Source organism: Phascolarctos cinereus, unplaced genomic scaffold (assembly GCF_003287225.1).
Source record: "Phascolarctos cinereus isolate Bilbo 61053 unplaced genomic scaffold, phaCin_HiC Scaffold_3;HRSCAF=262, whole genome shotgun sequence".
Lineage (NCBI taxonomy): Eukaryota > Metazoa > Chordata > Mammalia > Diprotodontia > Phascolarctidae > Phascolarctos > Phascolarctos cinereus.
Window position 1 is genome coordinate 147,423,487 of NW_027555736.1, and position 24,703 is coordinate 147,448,189.

General features: G+C 41.1%; 1 protein-coding gene across 4 annotated transcripts in view; it reads left to right on the plus strand.

Moving 5' to 3' along the window:
• The window catches only part of IQCH (IQ motif containing H), a 146,873-nt gene that overhangs the window by 52,500 nt on the left and 69,670 nt on the right, over positions 1-24,703 (plus strand). For all 4 annotated transcript variants that reach the window (XM_078150622.1, XM_078150624.1, XM_078150625.1 and 1 more), the window contains 2 exons: positions 10,053-10,173; positions 13,473-13,759. In XM_078150622.1, coding sequence (XP_078006748.1) covers positions 10,053-10,173; positions 13,473-13,759 — 408 coding nt within the window. The remainder of the gene's footprint in view (positions 1-10,052; positions 10,174-13,472; positions 13,760-24,703) is intronic.

A 24,703-nucleotide genomic window follows, 5' to 3' on the forward strand; every position in this document is an offset into this window, starting at 1 on the left:
TGACTCTAGGCTGGGCATTTTATCCACTGCGCCACCTAGCTGCCCTTATCCAAGATACATTCAAGGTAATTAAGGCAAAGAGGCATTGGCACCTGGGGAATCAGGAAAGGCCTCATATAGGAGATAGTAGCTGAACTGAAGTTTGAAGCAACCTACAGACTCTTAAAAGGAGAAGGCAAGGATGGGAGTACATTACAGGCATGAGGGACAAATTCTACAAAACCATGAAGAAGAGAGATGGAATGTTGTGTGTGAGGAGCAATGAAAAGGCTAGCTTGTCTGGACTGCAGAGTGCATGAAAGATAATAACATGTCATAAGCCTGGGAAGGTGTCTCAGAGTTAGGTTTGCAATAGTTGAGCCCAGGGGCAGCTAGGTGGTGCAGTGGATAGAGGTCCAGCCTTGGAATCAGGAGTACCTGAGTTCGAATCCGGCCTCAGACACTTGACATTTACTACCTGTGTGACCCTGGGCAAGTCACTTAACCCTTATTGCCTCACCCCCCCAAAAAAAATGGCCAAAAAAAAATAGTTGATCCCAGAGTCATGAAAGTATATAGAGTAGGGGAGCAACATGGTCATGTCTGCACTTTGGGAAAATCACCTTGGCAGCTGAAAAGAGAATAGATTGAAAGATGGAAAGACCATGTGGTGCATGATGAGTTTATGGCTTAACCACGGCTTTCCTCCTTCCTTTGAGCTTTGTCGCATAATGCTGGCAGCTGATCCTTCTGTACTGTGATTTCTTCTGGCCACCAGCATACCCGAGCCTTGATATTTTCTTTTTTCTTTTTTTTTTTCTTTTAGGCAGTTGGGGTTAAGTGACTTGCCCAGGGTCACACAGCTAGTACGTGTCAAGTGTTTGGTCTGAGGCTGGATTTGAACTCAGGTCCTCCTGACTTCAGGGCTGGTGCTGTATCCACTGCACCAGCTAGCTGCCCTGAGCCTTGATATTTTCAATGGCACGCCTCACCTTGAGTCCTTCTTGTGCCGTATGAAATGAGCCCATCTCCAAAGAAGAGATGAGTTCTTGCTTTTGATGTATTAAGCCTGTCTTTCAAGAAAGGTCCCCAAGGGAAAACACTAGAACAATTCTGCCGTAGAGGAAGGCATTATTCTTTGCATGAAATATTGCTGTGATGGTTATTACTTGATCTGCCGCTATAAGCAGCTGATCTAGGCTCAAGCATAGCCTGTCTGCTCAGCACCAAATACCAAGTCCTCAGCAGAAATGGGATGGGTAAGGATAGCCTAGGCAACAGGGGACATGGATGAAGGCCCTGAATAAGGTCCTGGAATCATGAGCTACAGGTCACACCATATGGTTAGAAGGAATCGGCTTTGGTACTAGGGCCTATCTAAATCAAATCCTCTTTCCCTTTATGAACTGATGCAGGATGAAGGAAGCTAGGAAGAACAGTTTAGACAATGACAACAACATCATAAGGAAAAACGACTTTGAAAGACTTTAGAATGCTGATTAGTGCAATGATAAGCTAGGAGTCCAAAGGGCTGAGGCTGAAACATGCCACCCACCACCTGACAAAGAGTTTAAAATAGGTTTGAAATGCAAGATGGGACATATATTTTTGGATATGGCCGATGTAAGAATTTGTTTTGATGCACTATGTATATTTCTTATGAAGGTTTCTTTTTCTTTTTTAATAATTATTTAATTAGAGGGGGACAGTGGGAGAGAAATATAATAAATGCTTGCAAAAATAAATTATTTTAAATATAATCCTTTTCCCCTTTACCTATACACACACACACACACACAAACTCCAACTCATAAGAACTGAACGTTTAATACTGTGGCATCCCTCTTCCCTCTGCCTTTTTCCCAGAGTTTATCATGTCCCCAAGTAGGCAAGCTCTGTTGAACCCTCCACATTCCCCACAATCCCCACTGCCACAATTGTATATCGCCCTGCCAATGCCTTCAGCTGTGTACTTCTCATGGTGAGACATGATTCATTCTCCAGATTCCTACAGCAAAATTTCCTCTAGGATATTTGCTCCCTTGCTGTGGTATTTGTGAACAGAAAAGACACATGGTGGCAAAGCCGAATGGTTCCCTCTCTGAGCAAGAGAGATGGCATGGCAGAGTGTCCAAATGCATCACAAGCAATATTATCGCAATGAATTCTTTGCCCCCACACAGCATCCTGCATCCAAGGAGATCACTTTATAAATGTCAACTCATTAATCTTCCTAATACCCCTGAGATGCAGGGATTCCCCATCAAATCAGTGCAGGAGGAAATAGCATATCTGAAGGAGCTACCTGGGGTTCACCCCTTTAACATCCTGGTCTCCATTTGAGATGGTATGTGTCTTCTTTGTCCCATTACTCCAACTACTAAAAGCCATGTCCTCACCATTAGGATAATCATTAAAAGACATGAAATAGAGCTTTCTAACTCTCAGAATCCTAGAATCCTAGAGTTAGGATGGATTCTAGAGGTTCTCTAGTCCAACTCGAACATGAACAGGAATCTCTCCATATAACATTATTTACAAATAGTCCACCAGATTTTGAAAGCACTCAGTGATGGGCAACCGCTGCTTCCCAAGACAACTTATTCCATCTTTGGGCCATTTCAATTGATAGGAAGTTTTTTCTTTATATCAAGGCAGGATCTACCTCTCTTCTACTTTCACCCATTGGTTCTAGCTCTTCCCTCTGGGGGCCAACAGAGCAGGTCTAATTCCTCTATCCCATGACATCCCCGCCAAATATTTGAAGACAGTTATTATATTTTACCCTATTCTCATCCCCTGACCTACCACCCACCTATCTTCTCTTCTCCAGGATAAACATCCTAGGTTCCCCAAACAGATCCTCATGTGCCATGGTCTCTAGTCCATCACTCTCCTGGTCATCTTCCTCTGGATATGCTCCAACTTGTCAATGTATTTCTGAAAACATGGCATTCAGAATGGAACACAACTTTTCAGGGGTGATCTGACCAGGGCAGAATACTACAGGGCTATCACCTAGCTTGTTTACAGAATCATGTAATACCAGTGTTGGCTAAATATGGCTGTACTCAGAGGCTAAATGGAGTCCAACTTTTACCTGGACAAGATCCCTTTCTATAACCTCCTACCCATTGAGTGATCATCCAGTCATTGCCTAAAGGCCTCCATTAGATGGAGTACATTTTGACCTGGGGCAGCCCATTCCACTTTTAGATAGCTCTGTTAGGTTGGGTTTTTTTTTTTCTGAATGCTGTCTAGTTTATTAATATCCTTCCTAAAATGTGATGCCCAAAAATGAACACATTGCTCCAGTTGAGGTCTCTCTTCATGCAATCCAAGATCCCATTAGCTTTATTTGGACACCATATCACACTGTGGATTCACGTCCAGTTTATGGTCCCCTGGAATCCCAGACTTTTCCTCCATATAGCCATCCTCAATTGACCTCTGAGATTTTTACCCATCGTTCCTAGTTTTGCCTCTGGCTCCAAGCAGAACAAGATTAATTTCTGGATCCTTTCTCTCGTTTGCAAGTTGCTCCTGGGTACTTCATTTTGGGAAGGGACCCGGCTAACTTTCTCCTTCATTCCCCTCCTGGTTCTGCTTCTGGCTCTCAACTTGGATACCATTTTCTCCATCCCCTCCTTTTCAACTCTCTTTGGTGCATCATCATCCTCCATTAAAATGTAGCTCCTTGAGGTCAGGTGCTGTTTTTCTTTTGGCTCACACTTGTATCTCCAGTGCTTAGCACAGTGCTTGGTGTATCAGTCATTTCTGTCGTCTCTGATGCTTTGTGAACCCATTTGGGGGTTTCTTGGCAAAGATACTGGAGTGGTTTGCCATTTCCTTCTCTGGATGAGGAACTAGAGGCAAACAGGTAAGTGAAATGCCCAGGTTCTCACAGCTAGTAAGTGTCTGAGGCCAGATTTGAATTCAGCAAGCTGAGTCTTCCTGACTTCAAATCTGGCCCTCTATCCACTGTGTTACCTAGCTCCCTGGCACATAGAAAGAGCTTAATAAATGTTCGTTGCCCTGCCTTGGCTTTGCCTGTTCCTTAGCACAGTCCTTCAGATACTTAAAGACAATTATCATGTCCCTCCTAAGTCTTATCTTCTCCACACTGAACACTGAACACTTCCATATCCTTTAACCCATCCTTGTGAATTTGAATCCCCTAACCATCCTGGTTGGTCTCCACTGAGTGCTCTCTAGCTCAGTGGTATCAAACTCAAATTAAAACGGGAGACTCTAAACTATATATAAGGATCTGGCTACATGTTGACTTAGAAAACCACATATTAGTATTACCTGTCTTGTTATATTTTTATTTATTTTGTTAAGCATTTCCCAATTACATTTTAATCTAGTTTAGCCACATTCAAGCCATGTGTTTGACTCCTCTGCTCTAGCTCATCAGTGTGTTTCCTAAAATGTGGTGCCTCAGACTGAATCCAATAATCCAGTTATGGTCTGAGTAGGACATACTACAATGTGACTACCAATTGTCTGTCTCTGAAAACCAGGTTTCTCTTAATGCAACCTAAAATCACATTTGCTTTTTTTTGGTTGTCTATCACACTGTGGACACAAAGATTGTTTTCTTCGTTCAGTGCCAGTGAAATTGATTTTTTAAAACCCAAACTTAAGACATTACCTTTACCCCATGAAATGTCATCATCTTAAAGTTAGCCCTAAGTTCTAACCTATACTTGTACTACCTTGATCTGGAACAGGCCTTATGATATTCTGTTAAGGGATTGATTTGATGTCGACAAAAACTGAGTCAAAAGGAGCTTACTTACCATGTAACCTTTCCCAAATCGGACCAGGAATTAGTGGGTAAGCAATGGAGAAAGACTAGTTTTTCTGGTCAGTTGCACGACCTGCCAGGCCCCCTTGCTCTGACTTTTCATTTTCCTGAGCAGGTGGCTAAAGAAACGCAATGCTTCATCGTTCCAGCCTTGGGGCACTTCATGAATCAGAGGCAATTGGTCCTCTTCAGTAAGAGAGCCATTCAATCTGAAGCAGATATAAAACAAAAAGGGAGATAAGTATAGATAAAAAGGTTTGAAGGAGAGGAGAAAGAGCCAGTGAGATAGTGAGATAGCACTGTGTGTTTTCTATGCTCAATTATGAGTGAGGCAGTAGTTTAGAGAAATCTGGTGGTTTATGTTAAAAAAAAAACTGGGTGAACTATTACATTATTCAGGATGATAGGGAGTAGGGTGAGGTGGGGAGGGGGAAGGCCTATTGCTTTGAGAGCAGTTTTTCTTTCTCTGGTATCGCCAGGCACTGGCTCACCACATGATCCTGCTTTCCCAGCCCTTCTTAACAGACCTCCCCCTACTGTGAAGTGAGTCAACCTGAACTGAGCATAGACCACGGCACTCTGGCAGCTTCTCATGGCCGTTTTGTTTTGTATGTCAAGCATTTGCTAAGCTAACTAAGGTGCTAAACTGACTGAGACTATACTACCAGAATCCTTAGGACAGTCCAGAAAAAATCCAGGTTATTTTCTGACCTGCCTAAGCTATTTACCCAGATGTTTCCTCTGTAGTATTCAGATTTTTTAGATGGCATCAGATCCACAATAAACTGAATAATCTGGATGTTGCATGACATTAGTCTTTCAAGGATTTATCATTTTGTCCAAATGGGTATTCCCTCCACTGATACAACCCTCTGTAATTGAGTCTTCAATATTCTAAATAGATTAGGGGGTAGGGGTGGGAAACAGATAACTTTTGGTATTAGGAAATTGAAAATGAATTTACATTTGGATGATTTCTAGGGTCCTTTTGTGCTCTAAAAAAATTCTGTGATTCTAAAGATCATACATAGCTTAGAGACTATCTAGTCCAAACCCCCCATTTTATAGGTGAAGAAATTGAGGTGCAATGAGAACAATGACTTAGGATCATAGGATCTTAGACTTACAGCTGGAAGTGACCCCAGAGGCCATGTAGCCCAACCCCCTCAATTTACAGATGAGCCCCAGGGAGGTTAAGTAATTTGCTCTACCTTACTCATACAGGTGGTAAGTAGCAGAGCCAGGATTTGAACTCAGGACCTCTAATTCCATAGCTAGCACTCTTTCGATTTTATAATTACTCATTAGGGTGCTCACCATTGGATCCCAATCCCAACCCATTTGCTTGTCCATGCTACCCAAAAGAATTCTAAGTTTTCTTCATCTGGATCTATGTATCTGATATGATATGAAAAGCATCAGTCAAGTATATTTGTATCCAAGGTATCCAGAGTTTTGCCTAACTTATGATGGAAATAAAGTCTAAATGAGACTTCACTTTAAAACTTTTTGTGCAGTCTGAGGGAAAAAAGATCTGGAGCTTAAGAGAATGAATAAATTTCCCAAAAAACAAAAGTCCTTCACATTTGAAAATGAGAGTGCTTCAGTTTTATGAAAGAGTTCCTCCTGTGGTTTGTTTGGGGGGGGGGTGCAGAGAAGAAGGTTCAGAGAATCAAAAGACAAAAACTCAAAACTTCTGGGAGCTTAGATGGCAGAGTAAGCAGTGGGTCACTCTTAACCTCCCTTGTTGACCTTGAAGAACCCAGAAAATACTGCTCCAGGAGGAATCCTGGAACAGTGGAGTCAGCAGAGATGGGGTGCAGCAGTCTTTGGACTAATGAGGCCAGGGGGGATTGATGGGACGCATCCCTCTTGCTGTGGCTGAAGGAGACCAGTACAGGACTGGAGGGGTCCCAGCAAGCCAGCAGCAAGCCCCACCTCAGAGGACCAGCAGGTGGTGGAGTAGGCAAGTGCCAACACTAAGAACCCCTGAGTGCCTTGGCACAGCCAGGGGAACCAGCAGACGCCACTGTGGAAAACCACCACTTGCACTGGCGGATGGGAGTCCGCCAGCGGCTGAGCCTACGCATGCTCTAGCACAGCCCTAGGTGAGGAGGTGACCTCCAGGTGCTAGACCACCCCCATCCCCCCCCCACCCCACAAGCTTCAGTGTAACCCTGGGGAAATGAAGAAAGACCCCACCTGACCTCGCACACACCAGCCACCACCACCAGCTCCAGCTCAGCACCAGGTAAGCAACCAGGCCCCTACAGCCTCCAGCTGCCAGCACCTGAGGCCCCAATACACAAAGCTAGTACATAGGCCCCTAGCCTCCAGCACAAGAAGCACGGACAGTGCCCCCTATGTCCCAGAAGCAGAGATCAACTTTAAAAGCCAGGAGAAAGGCAAACACCATGAGCAAAAAGCAACAAAGAAAAGCAAAAACAATAGATTGTTCCTATTGGGACCAGAAAGATCAAAACACAAATACAGAAGAGGACAACATTGTCAATATACCTACATCTGAAACCTCAAAGGGGAATATGAACTGGTCTCAAGCACAAAAAGCCTTCTTGGAAGAGCTCAAGGATTTTAAAAGTCAAATAAGAGAGGTAAGGAAAAAAAGTGAACAATTCCTTTAAAAATACAATTGACAAAATGGGGGGGGAAGTACACTGAAGAGAACAATTCCTTAAAAAGTAGAATTGACAAAATGGAAAAGGAAATACAAAAGCTAACTGAAGAAAACAATTCATTAAAAATTAGAATTGGGCAAGTGGAAGCCAATGACTCTATGAGACATCAAGAATCAGTCAAATAAAATCAAAAGAATGAAAAAATAGAAGAAAACATAAAATACCTCATTGGAAAAACAACTGACCTGGAAAATAGATCCAGGAGAGATAATTTAAGAATTATTGGTCTACCTGAAAGCCATGATGAATAAAAGAGCCTGGAAAGCATCTTTCAAGAAATCGTGGAGGAAAACTGCCCTGAGGTCCTAGAACCCTAGGGTAAAATAGACATCAAAAAAATCCACCAATCACCTCCTGAAAGAGATCCCAAATTGAAAATGCCAAGGAATATTGTAGCCAAATTCCAGAATTATCAGGTCAAGGAGAAAATACTGCAAGCAACCAGAAACAACTTAAATATCATGGAATCACAGTCAGGATTACACAGGACTTTGCAGCTTCTACATTAAAAGATCAGAGGGCTTGGAATATGATATTCCATAAGGCAAAGGAGCTTGGATTACAACCAAAGATCAACTACCCAGCAAAACTGAGCATAATCTGGCAGGTAAGGAGATGGACATTCAGTGAAATAGGGAACTTCCAGACCTGTCTGATGAAAAGACCAGAGCTCAACAGAAAATTTGATCTTCAAATATAAGACTCAAGAGAGGCATAAAAAAGTAAACAGGAAAGAAAAAAAAAACACATGTTATTCAGTAAGGGAAAACTGTTTACATCCCTTCATGGGAAGTTGATATTGGTAACTCTTGAGAACTGTCTCTTTATTATGGCGTTTAGAAGGAATATGCATAGACAGAGGGTATGGGTATAAATTGGCTTTAGTGTGATGATAAAAAAGACTAATTAAGTGGTGAAAAATTCAGGGGTCTCTGAGTTGTTTGACTAATTCTCATGACCATTCTAACCTAGAAGAAAAATAAGTGAATTACCTGAATACACTGCTGTTGTTCAGCCACATCTAACTCTTTGTGACCCTGCATGGGGTTTTCTTGGCAAAGATACTAGAGTGATTTGCCATTTCCTTCTCCAGTGTATTAAGGCAAACAGAGGTTGTGTGACTTGCCCAAGGTCACACAGCTAATGAATGTCTAAGGCCAGATTTGAACTTAGGTCTTCCCTACTCTAGCCCCTGTGCTCTATCCACTGATCCACCTAGCTGCCTCCACCTTAATACATATATGATAGGATTTCAGGGATGAGTGGGGGGCCCCAATACCCAGCTTCCCAACCCTAAAAACACTTCTGCTCATTAGCTGGTGCTTAAAGTTTCACCTTCACAGATTCTAGTATGTCGCAGTTGAAAGAGCATTGGCTTTGGAGTCAGAGTTAGTGTTGTTCTTGTTGAGTGGTTTCAGTTGTGTCCACCTCTTTGTGACCCCATTTGGGGTTTTCTTGGCAAATACACTGGAATTGTTTATCATTTCCTTCTCCAGCTCATTTCATAGATGAGGAAACTGAGGCAGACAGGGTTAAGTGACTTGCCCAAGGACACACAGCTAGGAAGTGTCTGAGGATGGATTTGAACTCATGAAAATGAGTCTTCCTGACTCCAGGCCCAGTGCTCTGTGCACTGTGTCTGCCTCTGATGTGTAATACCTGTGCAAGCTTGAACAAGTAATTTAGCCTCCCTGGGTCCCGTTTCTCTTATGTGTAAAATAAGAGGGCTGCACTGGATGGCCTCTGATGTCCCTCCCATCTCTAGTTCTGTGATCCTCTGAAATGCAAAATGCCTGGCCCAGACCCCGGCTGTCTGAAGAGGCACCATCGCAGAGGGGAGTGGGCTGGCGGCACCAAGGAGAAGCGTGGCTAAATGATCAGCTTTATCAAAGGCTAACCCTACCCAAAACCATAGAGTTTTAGACCTTAGACCAAGAGTTTTGAGCTTTGTATCATGGGCCCTTTGTCAGTCTGATGGAACCTATAGACCCCTTCTCAGAATGCTTTTAAATGCAAAACATAAAATGCACAGGAATTACATACATTACAAAACATAGAATTACAAAGGAAACTAATTCCATTAAAATACATTATCAGAACTTTTTTTAACCAAGTTCTAAGACCCCAGGTTAAAACTCCTGCCTTAGAGGTTATTTTACCGTGTCCTTCCATTTGGCGCATGAGGAAACTGAGGCTCTGAGAGACTGCTTGCCCACGGCCATGCAGCCTGTTAGTGGCATAACTGAGACTAGAACCCCAGTCTCCTGATTCCCAGTTCAATATGCTTTCCAGTTCCCTCTACTGTGTATGTACTCTTCATTATACAACATATAAGAGCCAAACCACCATCACTGAGATTTCAAGAGGACAGAATATGTTGGAAATATACAAACCAAAAGAATCTGGAAAAGGGAGGAAAATTTCAAAATGTTTTTTTTCTGACTCTGGGTAAACAGTAAGCACATTTTTTTTGCCTGTTGGAAGCCTGGTTTTTAATCACTCCACAAGCAGTTTTCATTTCTGTAGTAAAATTGCTTGTGGTTCTATTTAATTTGTTTCTGCAGGAGCCAGCTTTGGAGAGGATCTCCGAGGAGCTGGCGGGCATTTTAGCACAGCACGCACAGGCAGTCAATGAGAAACGATTCCCTACATGGGAAAAATTCCTCCATACATTTCTCAGTCAAGGTAAATAAGACTACAAAGTTTCTCCTAAGTGCAAGGAGCTGTACTCTCTTGCATTCTGGGTTTGGGGCCATTTGAGGCAAGGTTTGACTTTCTTGGCTGTGTCTTTGGAGAGGCAAGCCATGGTGAGGAACCTGGAAGCTATATACAATGAGCCACAAATGAAGGAACTAGGTATGGTTAGCCCAGGGAAGATGAAGAGAAGACCCAAGGAGTAGCTTCCAGTATTTGAAGGGCTATTTCTTGTAACTGAGAACAGATTTGTTCTACATTGTTCTAGAATGCTGGAATAGAATTGATGGATGAAACTCAACGCAATAAATATCTGTCCAGCAACTACTATGCAAGGCATTGTGCCAAGTGCTTCCGGGTGAGCAAAGATAAATGAAAAATGATACTCCCCACCCTTAAGAGTCTCACAGTCTAGTGGGGGGAAGATGAGATACGTACGCAGGTAACTGTAATGTAAGTTTGGAAAGGGTTCACATGGATTAGTGTGAGAGATTTGAGGAGGCAGATGTCACTTTTAACTGAGGGTATCTTAGAAGTCACCAAGAGACAGATTTTGACTCAATAGAAAGGAATACCATCTAACAAATAAAGAGGGTTGTCTGTGAGAATAGGTTATACTCTAGAAAGGTGTGTTCTCCATCAGTGGAGCTCTTTAAAAAAAAAAAAAAGCTAGTTGGCCGTCACTCAGTAGAACAGAATGGATTCATTGAGTAAGAAGTTAGACTAGATGACTTCTAATAGCCCTTCCAACTCCAAAATACACTGATTCCCCAGTATAAGGCAGCCAACTCAAAGTATTAAAACCATATCTGGAGAGACAATAAGCTCTGTGTGTGTGTGTGTGTATGCACACACATACACATATATGATAATGTATAGCTATAATTATAGATCTATGTGTATATATATTGTCTCTCCATACATTTGAAATACATACACACATATATATCTATAATGTAGATCAAGATTATATATTTCAATATGTCAAGAATCCATTATTTCAGTAATGGAGATATTCCTCCCACCAAAGAAAACAGCAATCCATCCCTAACTTTGGGAGACTCTCCATTTGGTGAGATCAGGAACATGTGACTTTAATATTTTATTAATGGTGGGAAACAAGGGTCAGGGTTAGATGCAGGGCAGAAGCTGGGCCATCAAAAACAATAACCATAAGGGGTTCCCCCCCACTGCCAGGGACTGGTAAAGGGAGATTGTGAGTTCTTCTCAGGTCAAACTAATAAGGCTTCTCTAGGAAAGAAAATAATGCTAATACTCCAGCAGCCCCTGCTCCATTCCTATTTCTTTCCTTTGAAGAATGCCGGGCTCTATTTGATTTCTAAATTGTCATGGGATTGTGCTAGGGTAGGCAATTGAAAATAAAACAGGAATGATTTGCTTTGGAAGGAAAAAAGCCTCAGTTTCAATGAGAAAACTCTGGTAGTGACAAGGATGAGAGAGGTAAAGTACATTGAGTTGAAATTAAATATTTTGCACTGAAGAGCTGACACACAAAGGTGACGACAGAATCTATCATGGAGGTGGTTTGTACTCTATAAAAACATCTTTATCTAACATTTAAATTGTGGATCATTCCAGGGGGCTCCTCTTTAAGCAGCATATCCTCTATCCAGATCTGTGAGTTTGTTTGGTTTTTCTGTTTTTTAGCATTTTCACAACTGTATTTCAGTATAATGGGCTTCCTTTGTCATCCTATGTATTTTATTTTATGCCTTTAAAACATTATTCTGAGAAGCGGTCCATAGGCTTCTCCAGGCTGCCAAAGGGGACCAGGACACACGATGAGGTTAAAACCCCCTGTCCTATACAAATCTGAGCTCACCCACAGAAGGAGCTCTGCCTATAATCAAGAAGCCGCTCTAAATTATTAGGGTTTAACCCAACAACTCCCATTCAAAGCTTATAGTTTAGACCTGTGGACAGTGAGCCGTAAGCATAGCATGGTAGAAAATGCTGGATTTAGAGTCAGATTCAAATGGATTCAAATCCTAGCTTGGGCACTTACTCTTTATATGACTCTGAGCAAATCACTTTACCCTTCTGGGCCTCAGTTTCCTCATCTGTAAAATGAGGATGTGGTTCTGATAACCTGTAAGGCCTCCTTCCATCTCTGATTCTATAAGTAGAGAATATGTATTTAATACTTTTTCAGTGTCTCTTCCTCCTCCCTTTCCTGGGTGTCTCTCCAGGCTTTTATTCCCATAGATTTTATTCCCATTCCCATTTTTTCCTTCCGAAGCAAATTCCCAAATTCCCTGACCAGCTTGTCAAGCTATCTTGAATTTGGATAGGAGGCTACTGAAAAAACCCCAATACCTAAATCGAAGCAAGTTAGTCTCTATTGGTGGAACTTCAAGCACTATAATAAATGTTGGAGAGAAAATTTTAAACAAGGACTCCTACATAGTTTTCTTAAAGTCATGTAACACAAGCAGTCATCTTTTCATAAGTTGGGACCCTCATATTAGATCTTAGGAAGGATGATGGTTTACTGGAATGAACACTAGACTAAGAGGCAGGGAGACCTGGGTCTTAGTCTGATTTCTAACACTCTTTGACTGTGTGATCTCAGCCAAATCTCTCCATGTCTCTGGGCATTTATCTCTCAGCTATAAATGAAGGGGATTTGGCTAGACCACAGGTGCCTAACTATTTTGAAGGGTTGTGGACCTCTTTGGCAGTCTGGTGAATCCTATGGGCCCATTCTCAAAATAATGTTTTAAAATGCATAAAATAAAGTAAATAGGATTATAAATATAATATTATTTTTAAAAAACCAGTTCACATACCCCAGTTTGAGACACTCCCCCCCTCCCCAGACTGGATTTATCTCTAAAGTCCCATCCAGCTCTAAGTCTATGACAAACTAGAGAAAATCAATATGGGGGGAGGGGAATCAATATGGATACAAGTATATCCATATAATATTGTTCCCAGCTAATGACATATTGCAAAAAAAAAATCCTTAATATTATAACCAAATGTCTAAAATAATATCCCCAAATCCACTCTAAACACATCTGGCCAGTTCTTGACATCAGACCATTACAGCTTCCACTCCTCCTCCTCCTCCCCTTGCCATCCTAAGCATATCCCTACACTAGTAGCTTCTCCATCCTCAGCCAGTGCTCAGCTCCATTCATATAGAACTAATTGTCCCCTGTAACATTGTTTCACTCAATATTCCGTTTTCAGAAAGACAATAAATTATTTTGGTTGAGGTGTACCTATATTTACTACTTTTATAAATGTCATTCTCTTTCCTCCAGGTGGTGTGATTGAGGCATTTCCACCCACTGAAAATGTCACCAACTTGAGTGTGGATATGTTGATAGAGCCAACAGGAGAAATAAAGATACTTTCAACAGGGGACCAGCTCCATGCAGATGGCCCTTTGCTGTCTTCTGGCAGCACCATGCCACAATCGTCAATTGATCCAGAGGCTCTCAACTCATTATGTTTTCAAATAGGAAATGCCTGTAAAGATAGAGGCATTGTTGGTTATTTCTGCATTGACCTGGTGACCTTTATCCATCCAGAAACCCTGGAACAGCAGGTGAGTTGAATAAAGCCCCATGAAATATTTGAACATGTTAAGACTTCCAACTTCCCAATACAGTACAACAGAGAATGGGAGGATCTAAACACTTTTCAGATTCAGTAAACCTCTGAGCAATCTGTTTCTGTAAATGTGTTATTCACGTTGGTCAAGCCATTGCCTTTTTAGACCAAAGTTTAGGCCCAAAGATATGAAGCCAGATGCCATCAACATATGCTGAAAAATGCCTAGATTAGCAATTTCATTAGCAATTTCGTTCTATACTCAATAAGCAGTCTCAAAATATTTTCCCTACAGAGAAAATATTTTATGCTGTGCTGGGAATCAATAACTCTGATGTCTGTCCTAAAATACAAAATCTATCATTAGGATGGAGTCACAAGTCCTTATTTCCTTCCTATTCCTGGCATTACCAATCATTTTCTTTGTGACTTAAGATAAGTCTCTTTTAACCCTTCTGCATTTCATTTTTCTAATGGTAAGATGCAGTTCAAAATCTCAATTAGTAGCTACTTCACTCAGTTCTTTTCTTTTTAAAAAAAAAGCACATCTATGTGCCTCTGTTTTAAGGTTAGATAATCAGATTCTGCCAATGGTATTTTACACCATATCCTATGTCCACTGACAGTCCAGAATTTGAATCCTAAGTGATAATGTTTCATGGAATCAGTCGTAAGTCTGAAATCTAATCCACTATCAGTGGAAACGTGGATATTTCATTTAAAATTCCAGGGCCTCAGTTTCCTTTTCTGTAAAATGAAAACTTTGAGATTGATTTCTAAGGTCCCTCCCAGCTATAAAAACCCACGATCCCCAACATTCACCCTAGCCATCTTCTTTCATTTTACTCCAAGAAACATTTATGAGGTCCTGTGTTTAGTGCTAAGAGAGATAACAGGTTCAGGAAAACCCCATGAGATTTACATATCTAATAAAAGATCTTCACAGATAACTGTAACAGCCATACAAATCAGTGCATTAGAAGGCATAAAACAAAGTACTACATAAGATCAGAAAAAGATTTTTTACTTATATTTTAATAGCATTTGTAACAACTTGGGGCAACCTCCAATTCTTCTAGGGTTTCCTAGAGAAGGCTACCCCTAGATTCAAGTTATTCTGTGGAGCTCTATGCTCTCAAAATTGCACCTTAGGTGACCCTGGGCAAGTCACTTAACCCCAGTTGCCTAAAAAAAAAAATTAGACTGATTTTGGGGCAGCTAGGTGGCACAGTGGATAGAGCACCGGCCCTGGAGTCAGGAGGACCGAGTTCAAATCTGGCCTCAGACACATAACACACATTAGCTGTGTGACCCTGGGCAAGTCACTTAACCCCCATGCCTAGCCCCCCCCCCAAAAAATTTGCACCTTAGGAGCCCCCACTGGTGGCTTTACGTTTTCTAATCAAGACGACACAGGTATCTCAAAGCAAAGGCATTTAATGGAATAATATACTAAGAAAAGTAGAGATAAAACATTTTGCCCATAAACCTAAGCTACACTGTCCCACACATATGCTATTAATGGGAAGATTGTCACACACAGGAAATATGTATAGCCAAGGTATACACCTGGAGGGGTAATTCACATCTGTAATGCTTCAGGACTACCAAAGATTTTCAGTAGTATGACTAAGCTATTAGCTCTGAGACTACTTGCTGCTGCTTTGCCAAGAGAGAGCTCTGTCAGATGTAGTCTTTGTTATGTGTTCTTTCCAACCAGTCTCTCACAGCTACGGATCAAAACTATTCCTTTGTTTCCATGGTCGCAGCTAGGCCCAATGTACTGTGTCTGCTGGTCCCTGAAGGAAGACCTCTCTCCCTGAGCCTCTGGTTTTAGCTAGAGCTCTTACCTGCAGTGTTATTTCTTCCTTTTAGGAGGAATGGACGCTTTTCACTTAAAGGTCCTTAGACTTTTTCTGCTATAGCTATTTTAGAAAAAGACAGAAGGGGCAGCTAGATGGCGCAGTGGAAAGAGCACTGGTCCATTCAAATCTGGCCGCAGACATTTACTAGCTGTATGACCTTGAGCAAGTCACTTAACCCCAATTGCCTGCGCAGACATTATACTAGCTGTATGACCTTGAGCAAGTCACTTAACCAATTGCTCGAAGAAAGAGAAGAAGAAGAAAAGAAGAAGGAAGGAAGGAAGGAAGGAAGAAGGAAGAAGAAGAAAGAGAGGGAGGGAGGGAGGAGAAGGAAGAAAGAAAGAAAAGAAAGAAAAAGAAAGAAAGAAAGAAAGAAAGAAAGAAAGAAAGAAAGAAAGAAAGAAAGAAAGAAAGAAAGAAAGAAAGAGAAAAGGAAAGAAAAGAAAAAGTGGTCAATTAGTCCATCAGGCTACTCACTGGCCACTTTCCTTATAAAAAAGGAGAAGAAGAAGAAGAAGAAGAAGAACAACAACAACAACAACAACAAGGAAGAACAAGAAGACAGAAGCCCTAACCTGCTCAGTCATGACACTAAGGACAAAAAAGACTCACTGTCCCCACCCCTGTAAAGATCAGTTTGTTTCTCAGGGTTTTGGTAAAAGTGGAAGTTTCTTCTTTTTCTGTTTCCAGTCTTTAGCTTTACCTGGAGTTCTTCTCTGGAATGCTATTTCTTCCTAAAAAGAGTGGAGTCTTTTATTGTAAAACCATGAGGCTTTTTCTGCTATAGCTCTTTTAGAAAAAAGGTGAAAGTCCTAACATGCTCAGTGATGAGACTGGGGAAAACTGAGTACGTTTTGCCCCCATAAAGGTCAGTTTGTTCCTCAGGGTTTTGGCTAAAATTGGTCTCCCTTACGACCTTCATTTCTTGGAATCCTTGGCTTCCTTCAAGGCTCAGCTGGAGCATCACCTTCTGTAGGAGGTCGTTTCCTCTCTCCTAAAGAGTCCTTGGCCCAGGCACCAAGCTCTTTGGTCTATACAACAGCCCCAAGTCGTCAGCCAGCTTCAGTCTTCTTTTCTTGTACTGTATCTGCTCATCCCTGAAGCATGTGTCTTTGTGTCTTTACTCTGGTGTAGGCCCAGTAAGTCTATGTACCTTGCCGCTTAATTTATGCAGGCTAAACTGTTCTGAATTTGAATCATTGTAATAGCAATCTTCTAGCAAACTACCAGTGGCTCTCAGGGTCCCCCAATCTCTTAATTTCAAAGCATTTTTGGCCTCTCAAGGAGTGAAAGATGGAATGGCAGATACAAAACTAAAACCTGGGCTAAGGGTTTGCCTTTCCTCTGTGTGTGCGTGTGCATGTGTGCGTGTGTGTGTGTAGCCATAAAATCTTTCCATAGCTTTAGAATTTAACAGGGCCTTTTCTTTTGGATGGAAGTACTAAGGGATGTTTCTAATGTAAACTCCTCAAAGAGCTGGACTTTTTTGGCTTTATTTTGTAAAGCCAGCACAGTGCTGTACTGTGTAATCAATCAATCAACCAACTAATCAATGAACATTTATTAGGCTCTTTCTACGTGGGGCACACAAAAAGAAAAAGGATTCTCTGCCTTACATTCTGATGGAGGAGCCAGCAAGGACTTCATATGGGAATCTACAAGATCTGTACAGAAGATAAAAGGTAACCCTGGAGGAAAAGGCATTAGCAGCTGCATAGAGGAGAACAGGGAGAGGAGAGACCAGAAGAGGCCTCCTACAGAAGGGGGTGTTCGAGCTGAGTCTCAAAGAAAGCCAGGGATTCCAAAAGGTAAAGGTGATGAGGGAGAGCAATCCTGGCACGGGGAACAGCTAAGGCAAAAGCACAGAGGGGGGATGGCTCACGGTAAGTGAAGAACAACAGACAGGACAGTATGCCTGAACTGTAGAGTACATTGAAGGCTGGAAAGACAAGAAGGTGCCGAGATGTAAAGAGCTTTAAATCCTAAAATACAGGAGTTTATATTGGATCCTAGATGTGATAAGGAGCCACTAGAGTTTATAGAATTGGGGGAAGGGTATGGCATGGTCAGAGCTGTGCCTTAGGAGAATCACTTTGGCAGCTACATAGAGGATGGACTGGAATGGAAAGAGACATGAGGCAGGCAAACCAATTGCAATAGTCCCAGCAAGAGATGCTGGTGTTCCTGAGCTCAGGTGACATCTGTATGGGTATAGAGAAGGGGTTATATAAGATGAGAGATGTTGGGGAAATAAAAATAAAAGATTTGGAAACTCATTGGATAAGTGGGGTGAGTGAGAATGAGAAGCTGAGGATGAGACCAAGGATGTGAACTTGGGTGACTTAGGGGGATGATATTGCCTTGAAGAGTAAGAGGAAGTTCAAAAGAAAGGTAGGTTAAGGTGGAAAGGTAGTAATGATTTTTGTTTGGGTCACATCGAGCTTAAGATGCCTACTAGATATCCTACCCCAAATGTCTAATAGGTAGCCGGTGACATGAGGCTGGAGATCCATAAAAAGGACTAGGGATAGATATATAGATCTGAGAATCATCTGCATAGAGTTGATGAATGAACCTATGGGAGCTGATGTGATCACCCAATGAAAGAGGGTAGAAACAAAAGAGAAGGCTCAGGACAGGGTTATACCTGCAGCTAGTGGGCATGACATGGATGAAGAAACCAACAAAGGATGGTCATGTAAGGGAAAACCTCTAGATCTGGAGTCAGACAACTTGTATTCCTACCTGTTTAATCATGGGCAAGTTATTTCCTCTGTCTAGAGTTTGGTTTTTCATCTGCAAAAGGCTTGGATAATCTCTAAGGTCCCTTTCAGCTTTCAATCCTATGATCCTGTAATTGTCTGCAAAACCCCTGGTTTATTTTCTGACAGTTTTGAAAATCACCCACCATGCCCCTGTGCAAAGTGAGTGCTGTAATATGTGGTGGTTTTCCAGATGGCCTGCTTTGCCAGCACGGAAACAGTAAAATGATGTTCTGCATTATTTAACTGCTAAGTTTCATCACCAAGTCTCTTCTATCCTCTTTAGTGAGGTAGGAAAAAAATAATAATAATTAGAAGGTAACGAAGGGCCTACCGACTAAAAGGTTGCTTTCTGTTGTATTTCTGTATAGGTTTATTTTCTGTCTTTATTTCAACATTTAGTTACTTGCTATTAAAGCAATATACACTTAGGTTAAGAGTTATTACAACTGGAAGCATTTAGATCATTAGATAATCATAATTGTAATGCTTCTTAGTGTGTCATGTGGTTCAACTGATGATCTGATTCTGTAGATCAGAAAAGTTAAAAAAAATCCATAGCTGCTTTTAGAAACTGTTTTGATGATACATAACCACAGACAAAATGAAATAATCTGTGTGTTTCTGTGTGCTTGTTTGTGATATAATAAGAATCAAACATAGAGCCCAGCAAATGCAATACTCTTGGAAATAGATCATTTCAAAAGAGATTAAACCTTTGCTCATGTTGCCCCCCCCATACACACACACACACACACACACACACACACACACACACACATGCACACAAACCTAGAATACATTTTTCTCTCCTTCTGCCTAGCCAAACACTACCCATATTTGAAAAATGAGTCCCAGTTTTATTGCTTTCTCAACTATCCAAACCTTGCTCCATCTTTCTCTGAACTGCCCCACAACAATTTAGTTTTTAATTGTAGGCACTCTATGTCCAACTTGTTCTGGGTATCACTGCCCAATAAGGACTTTGTTCTGGAATTAATGATGTCAGGTTAATTAGGCCTCAGTTTCCTTTGATATGGATAGTTCTTTGATAAGGTTTGAAGCAACCTGCTCCTGGGTATTCACTTTGCCCTCACTGTGATATTGACTGCATAGAGGATGAGTGATTAATCCTCAGTCAGTTAATGCAACTAGACTTTTTTCTTGCACTTGGCTTTTAAAACAGTCAATCGATAAACATGTTGGCAGGCACTTAAAAGGGAGAGTGAAGGCATAGACAAATGAAGAGAGTGAAGAAGAATTGGGAGATAAAGAAGAAAAAGGAGGACCACAGAAGGGAGATCAGACGTGGTTCCCTGAAAGTAAACCTGAACAGTCATAGGGCTCCTCCAAAGGAAACACGTGCACCTGGGAGCCAGTAATGGCAGCAGATGGAGTTAGCAGGAGAGGTGATGGAAGAATAAGCAAAGGAAGTCCTCAGCCAAACCAGAGATGGAGCTGAGGAGCAGCAAGGGACAGAAGTACAAAGGGGAAAGGGCAAACCCAGACATTGCTCTTCACTAGGGAGATGAGTGGAATATTAGCTCACCATTTATCAGGAGCTAACTTTATCCAGAGAATGTAAACACTCAGTTAAGGAGACATCCTCAGTGCCAGAACAAAGGACTCATGGAGGGCAGGGGCCAGGGCAATGATGGCTTCCGTGCCTTTAAGGTCCTTTACAGATCAAAATCCTATGACCCCAAGATCTAGGTCAGCGATACTTGCCTATTCCCTTTCAAGAGATTCAAGAAAAGTTAACAATACATCACTGCCTACTATGTGCAAAGCCTTGTATGGGACATGGCAGGGGATAGAAAGGAGCAAAAGAAATGGTGCCTGCCCTCCAGGGATTTGTAGTCTAGTTGGGGGAACAGAACTCAAATATTTGCTAGGTTAAATAATCATAAATCATAAAAGATTTAAGTAAATGGCAGAGGAAGACCAATTTTCAAGGGACTTGACCAGAAAATGGCTGCTATAATAGATTAGAGGCAACAAAAGGCATTTCAGAGACGCAGTATCAAATAGTGAATAGATGGCTAGATCTGAAGCCAGGAAGACTCAAATTCAAATTCTGCCTCCAAACACTTAATAGGCAGCTACATGGCCCAATGGCTAGAGCATTAGGCCTAGAGTTAGGAAGACCAGAGTTCAAATCCAGCCTCAGATACTTTCAAGCTCTGTGATGCTGAGTAAGTCATTGAACCTCTCTCTGCCTCAGTTTTCTCAACTGTAAAACAGGATAATAATAACACCTCCCTCCCAGGGTTGTTATGAAGATCAACTGAGATAACACTTGTAAAGCACTTTGCATGATACCTGGCCCATAGCAGGCACTATGTAAATGCTTATTATTACTGTTATTTGTGTTACATAGGCAAATTATTTAATATCTCTGAGCCTCAGTTTCTTCATATCTAAAAAAGAGGTAATAGTATTTTAGCACTAATCTTGGTAGGCAAAATGTCATAGTGGATAGAGGCCCAGCCGTGGAGTCCTGCAAGACAGTTTAGGTTCAAGTCCTGCTTCTGAGACACATTGGCTGGGTGTACCTGGGCAAGCTATTTAACCTTTCAGACAACTTTCTTTGTTTTTTTCTTTTAAATAATATTTTATTTTTCCCAATTACATGTAAAGTCAATTTTTAACATTTTTTTTTTGCTTCTTGGTGAGGTATTCAGGATTAAGTGACTTGCTCAGGGTCACACAGCTAGTAAGTTTCAAGTGTCTGAGGCCAGATTTCAACTCAGGTCCTCCTGACTCCAAGGCCAGAGCTCTATCCACTGTACCACCTAGCTGCCCCAGCATTCTTTTTCTATAAATTTTGAGTTGCAAATTTTCTCCCTCCCATCCCCTTTTCTAAGACAATAAGCAATTTGATATAGGTTTTACATGTGTAATCATGTAAAACATATTTCTATGTTAGTCATGTTGTGAAAGAAGAAACAGACCAAAAGAAAAAAACATGAAAAAAATGAAGTGAAAATAGTATGCTTCGATCTGCATTCAGACTTCATCAGTTCTTTCTCTACATGTGTTTGGTATTTTCTATCATGAATCTTTTGGAATTGTCTTGGATCATTGTATTACTGAGAAGAGCTAAGTCAATCATAGTTAATCATCACACAATGTTGCTGCTACTGTGTAAGATATTCTCCTGGTTCTGCTCACTTCACTTTGCATCAATACATGTAAGTCTTTCCAGGTTTTTTTTTAAATCTGCCTCTCAGGCAACTTTCTAAGACCATAAGTGTCTAAAATAGTTGTCCACTTGTATTAGCATATAAAGAATATGAGAGAATAAATACAAATATGCATAAAGTGGCTACATATTAAGGTAGTTTGGGAGGTAGAGAACTACCATCTGTTTGTGGAGATCCTGATTCTGATTCTGTGTTATAGAAGGTGGTTTTTGAGCTGCATCTTGGAGAATGAAAGACATTTCCTGAGGTATAGGTTAAGAGGAATTGCATTCCAGGTAAAGGTACAGAGAAAGGAGATGGCATGTCACGTGAGAGAAACGAGAAAGGAGGCCAATTTGCTGAATGCAGAGCTTTACAAGCTAACAGAGGAGTTTATAATTTGTCCATGAGGCAATAGAGACTCACTGCAGTTGACTGAGTAAGAGAGTGACATGGTCAGATCTGAGTTTAAGGAAAATCCCTTTGGCAGCACAGTGTAGGAGGGATTAAAGTGACAAGAGCTTGGAGGTAGAGAAGCCAATTAGGGGGTTGGTCTAGTCATTCTAGATGAGAGGTGAGGAGAGACTGAAGTAAGCTGGTAGCTGCAGGAATGAAGACAAAAGGCTGAATGTGAGAGATGCCACAGAGGGAGATGAGCCAAGGTTACAGTTCCTAGGAGATTGGAAGGATGGTAGAGCTTTCCACAGAAATGGAGAAGTGAGGAAGAAGTCAGGGTTTTGAGGGGAAAGATAAAGAGTTTGGTTTCAGGAAAACTTTTTCTTGTATTAAGTAGAGAGGCAAAAAACAGCTTCTAGTCTCAGCTCCACCACTAGCCAGATATGACAACTTAAGACATATAACTTAGGTAGCCAGAGAGTGCAGGGGCCAGAGCCCTTTATCTGGAGTCAGGAGTCTGCCTTCAGACACTTAATAGCTGTGTGACCCCAAGCAAATCTGTTGACCCCTGCCTGCCTCAATTTCCTCACCTGTAAAACAAGAATAACGATAGTACCTAGTTCACAGGGTTGTTGTGAAGAGCAAATGAGATAATTGTAAAGGGCTTAGCACTGTGTCTGGTGCACAGTAGTTCATTTACCCTCCATATCCCTAAATTTTCTTGTCTGTCAAATTTGTGTGGATGCCTCCTCAAACGATTGTTTTGAGAATCTATTGGGAGTATAGGGAATGAGAGTGCTTTGAAAAACTAAATGCATTATAAAATATAAACCATTACTGTTATTAACATTGTAATCTGGGAAGTTCGGAATACTGAAGTTCATCACATCATTAATCCTAGGGATGAGAGAGAAATCTCAAAAAACAATAAATCCGTTTTTCAGAATGAAAAACCAAGGACAGCAGAGGTCTAATCACTCATTAAAGAAGCACACAAATCAATGTATTGCCAGGATTCATTTCAGTTCTTTTTTTTCCCCTTTTCCTTTTTCCTAGCTCTCACTACCTCTTTTTTCAAAGGTACAGAAGACATTCTCCAAGAAAGCACTATGAGATTTACATCTTATCATTAAGGAAAAAATGTATATATCTTTGTATGTGTTTGTGCATGCATACATATGTATATATGTATATATGCATATTATGTAAAATATATACATATAAAGGTTAACAGTTACCTCTAAATTAAAATTTAATAGGCCTTGAATATATACAGAATTGCCTATTATTTACTGTTTTTAAATTCTATAATAAGCACATAGTTAATCACAAGCTAATGCCTAGGGAAGGGAAAATAGACCCCAAAGGGTTTAAAAACATTAAAATAAAAGACTTGTACTTTTAAAGAATCTGCATCGATGTCAATGAGAGAAATCTGTAAAGGAAGAGAAAATGTACCAGTAGGACGCTGGTGATGGTGATGACATGTTGCACAGTGAAAATGACAAAGATTGCCTCTGTCATGGAGCCAGGCAACTAGCAGTGTCTTTGTCAGTCCAGTACAAGGCCCTAGACTTAAGGGCAAAATTAAGGATTCCACTTTAAACAAATACATTCATAGAATTTAGGACTGGATAATAAATCTTAGGTCTTGGCTAAAACTTAAGACAAAACCCATTCCTTTAGTCCCTGCCTGTACTAACCCATCCTACAAGTTTCTAGTTTCTAGAACTAGCTTTTAAAAAAAATATATTGATTTTTTTTGTTTTTACATCACCTTCAAATCTGAATATATTCTTCCCTGATTATCTAACAAGCCATCTTTTGTTTTTTTTAAAAAAAAGAGTTAAAAAGAAAGGGAGAAAAGAGAGGTTTGGGTTTTTTTTTCCAGAAAGACCTACTTTTTAAAAGACCTGCTTTGGTAATGTCACTTCTTTGTTTAAAGTCCTGCCTTGTCTCCTAGCTTCTCTTCAAAACAAAACCATACTTCTTTACCTGCACTTAAAGACCTTCTGCCAAACTATACCAAGAGCGATCACCTAGGATATGGTCAGTTGGGACAACCATTTCAGGTTCTACTTTTACCCTTTCTCCCTGAAACCCCACCTCTACCAGTAGCAGTGATTAGTAATTGAAAAATGACTTGGAAAGGCATCTGGAGGAAAAGCAGAAAATGGCTCCTAGCTGGCAAGAGTTAGTGTGGTAACATGGAAAGACGCCTGCATTGGAGTCAGGTAGAATGATTTTGTATACCATCCCTGATACTCAATGACCAGTTAGCTGAGACCTTGGGTAACTCACTTAACTTCTCTGGGGTCTTAATTTAGTCATCTACCAAATTAGAGGATTGGACTAGATGACCTCCAAAGTCTCTTCCAACTCTAAATCTTTTTGACAATTCAGTATGCAAGTTAATTTTTGAATAACTTCTTTCTCCCTTAAAGGTTGTCCTTGATGTCCATTTTAACCTGATTCTTCCTGTATAGCAGTGTTAGAAACATTGGGGTTGTGGTGGCTGCAACATGCCTTACCTTGGTGTCCTTCCTGGTCCTGCTGGCCCTGGCTGGGGAGGGGTGGGAGTGGGGGTGGAATATGTCAGGATTAGACCTGAATTAGGAGTAAGCCAAATTAAAAGGGCCATATAGCAAGACTTAACCTCAACCAAAACAAATTTGAAGCTGTCAAGAGATAGATCAACCAAGATGGGACAGGGCAAGTGGGAAGCAGCCTA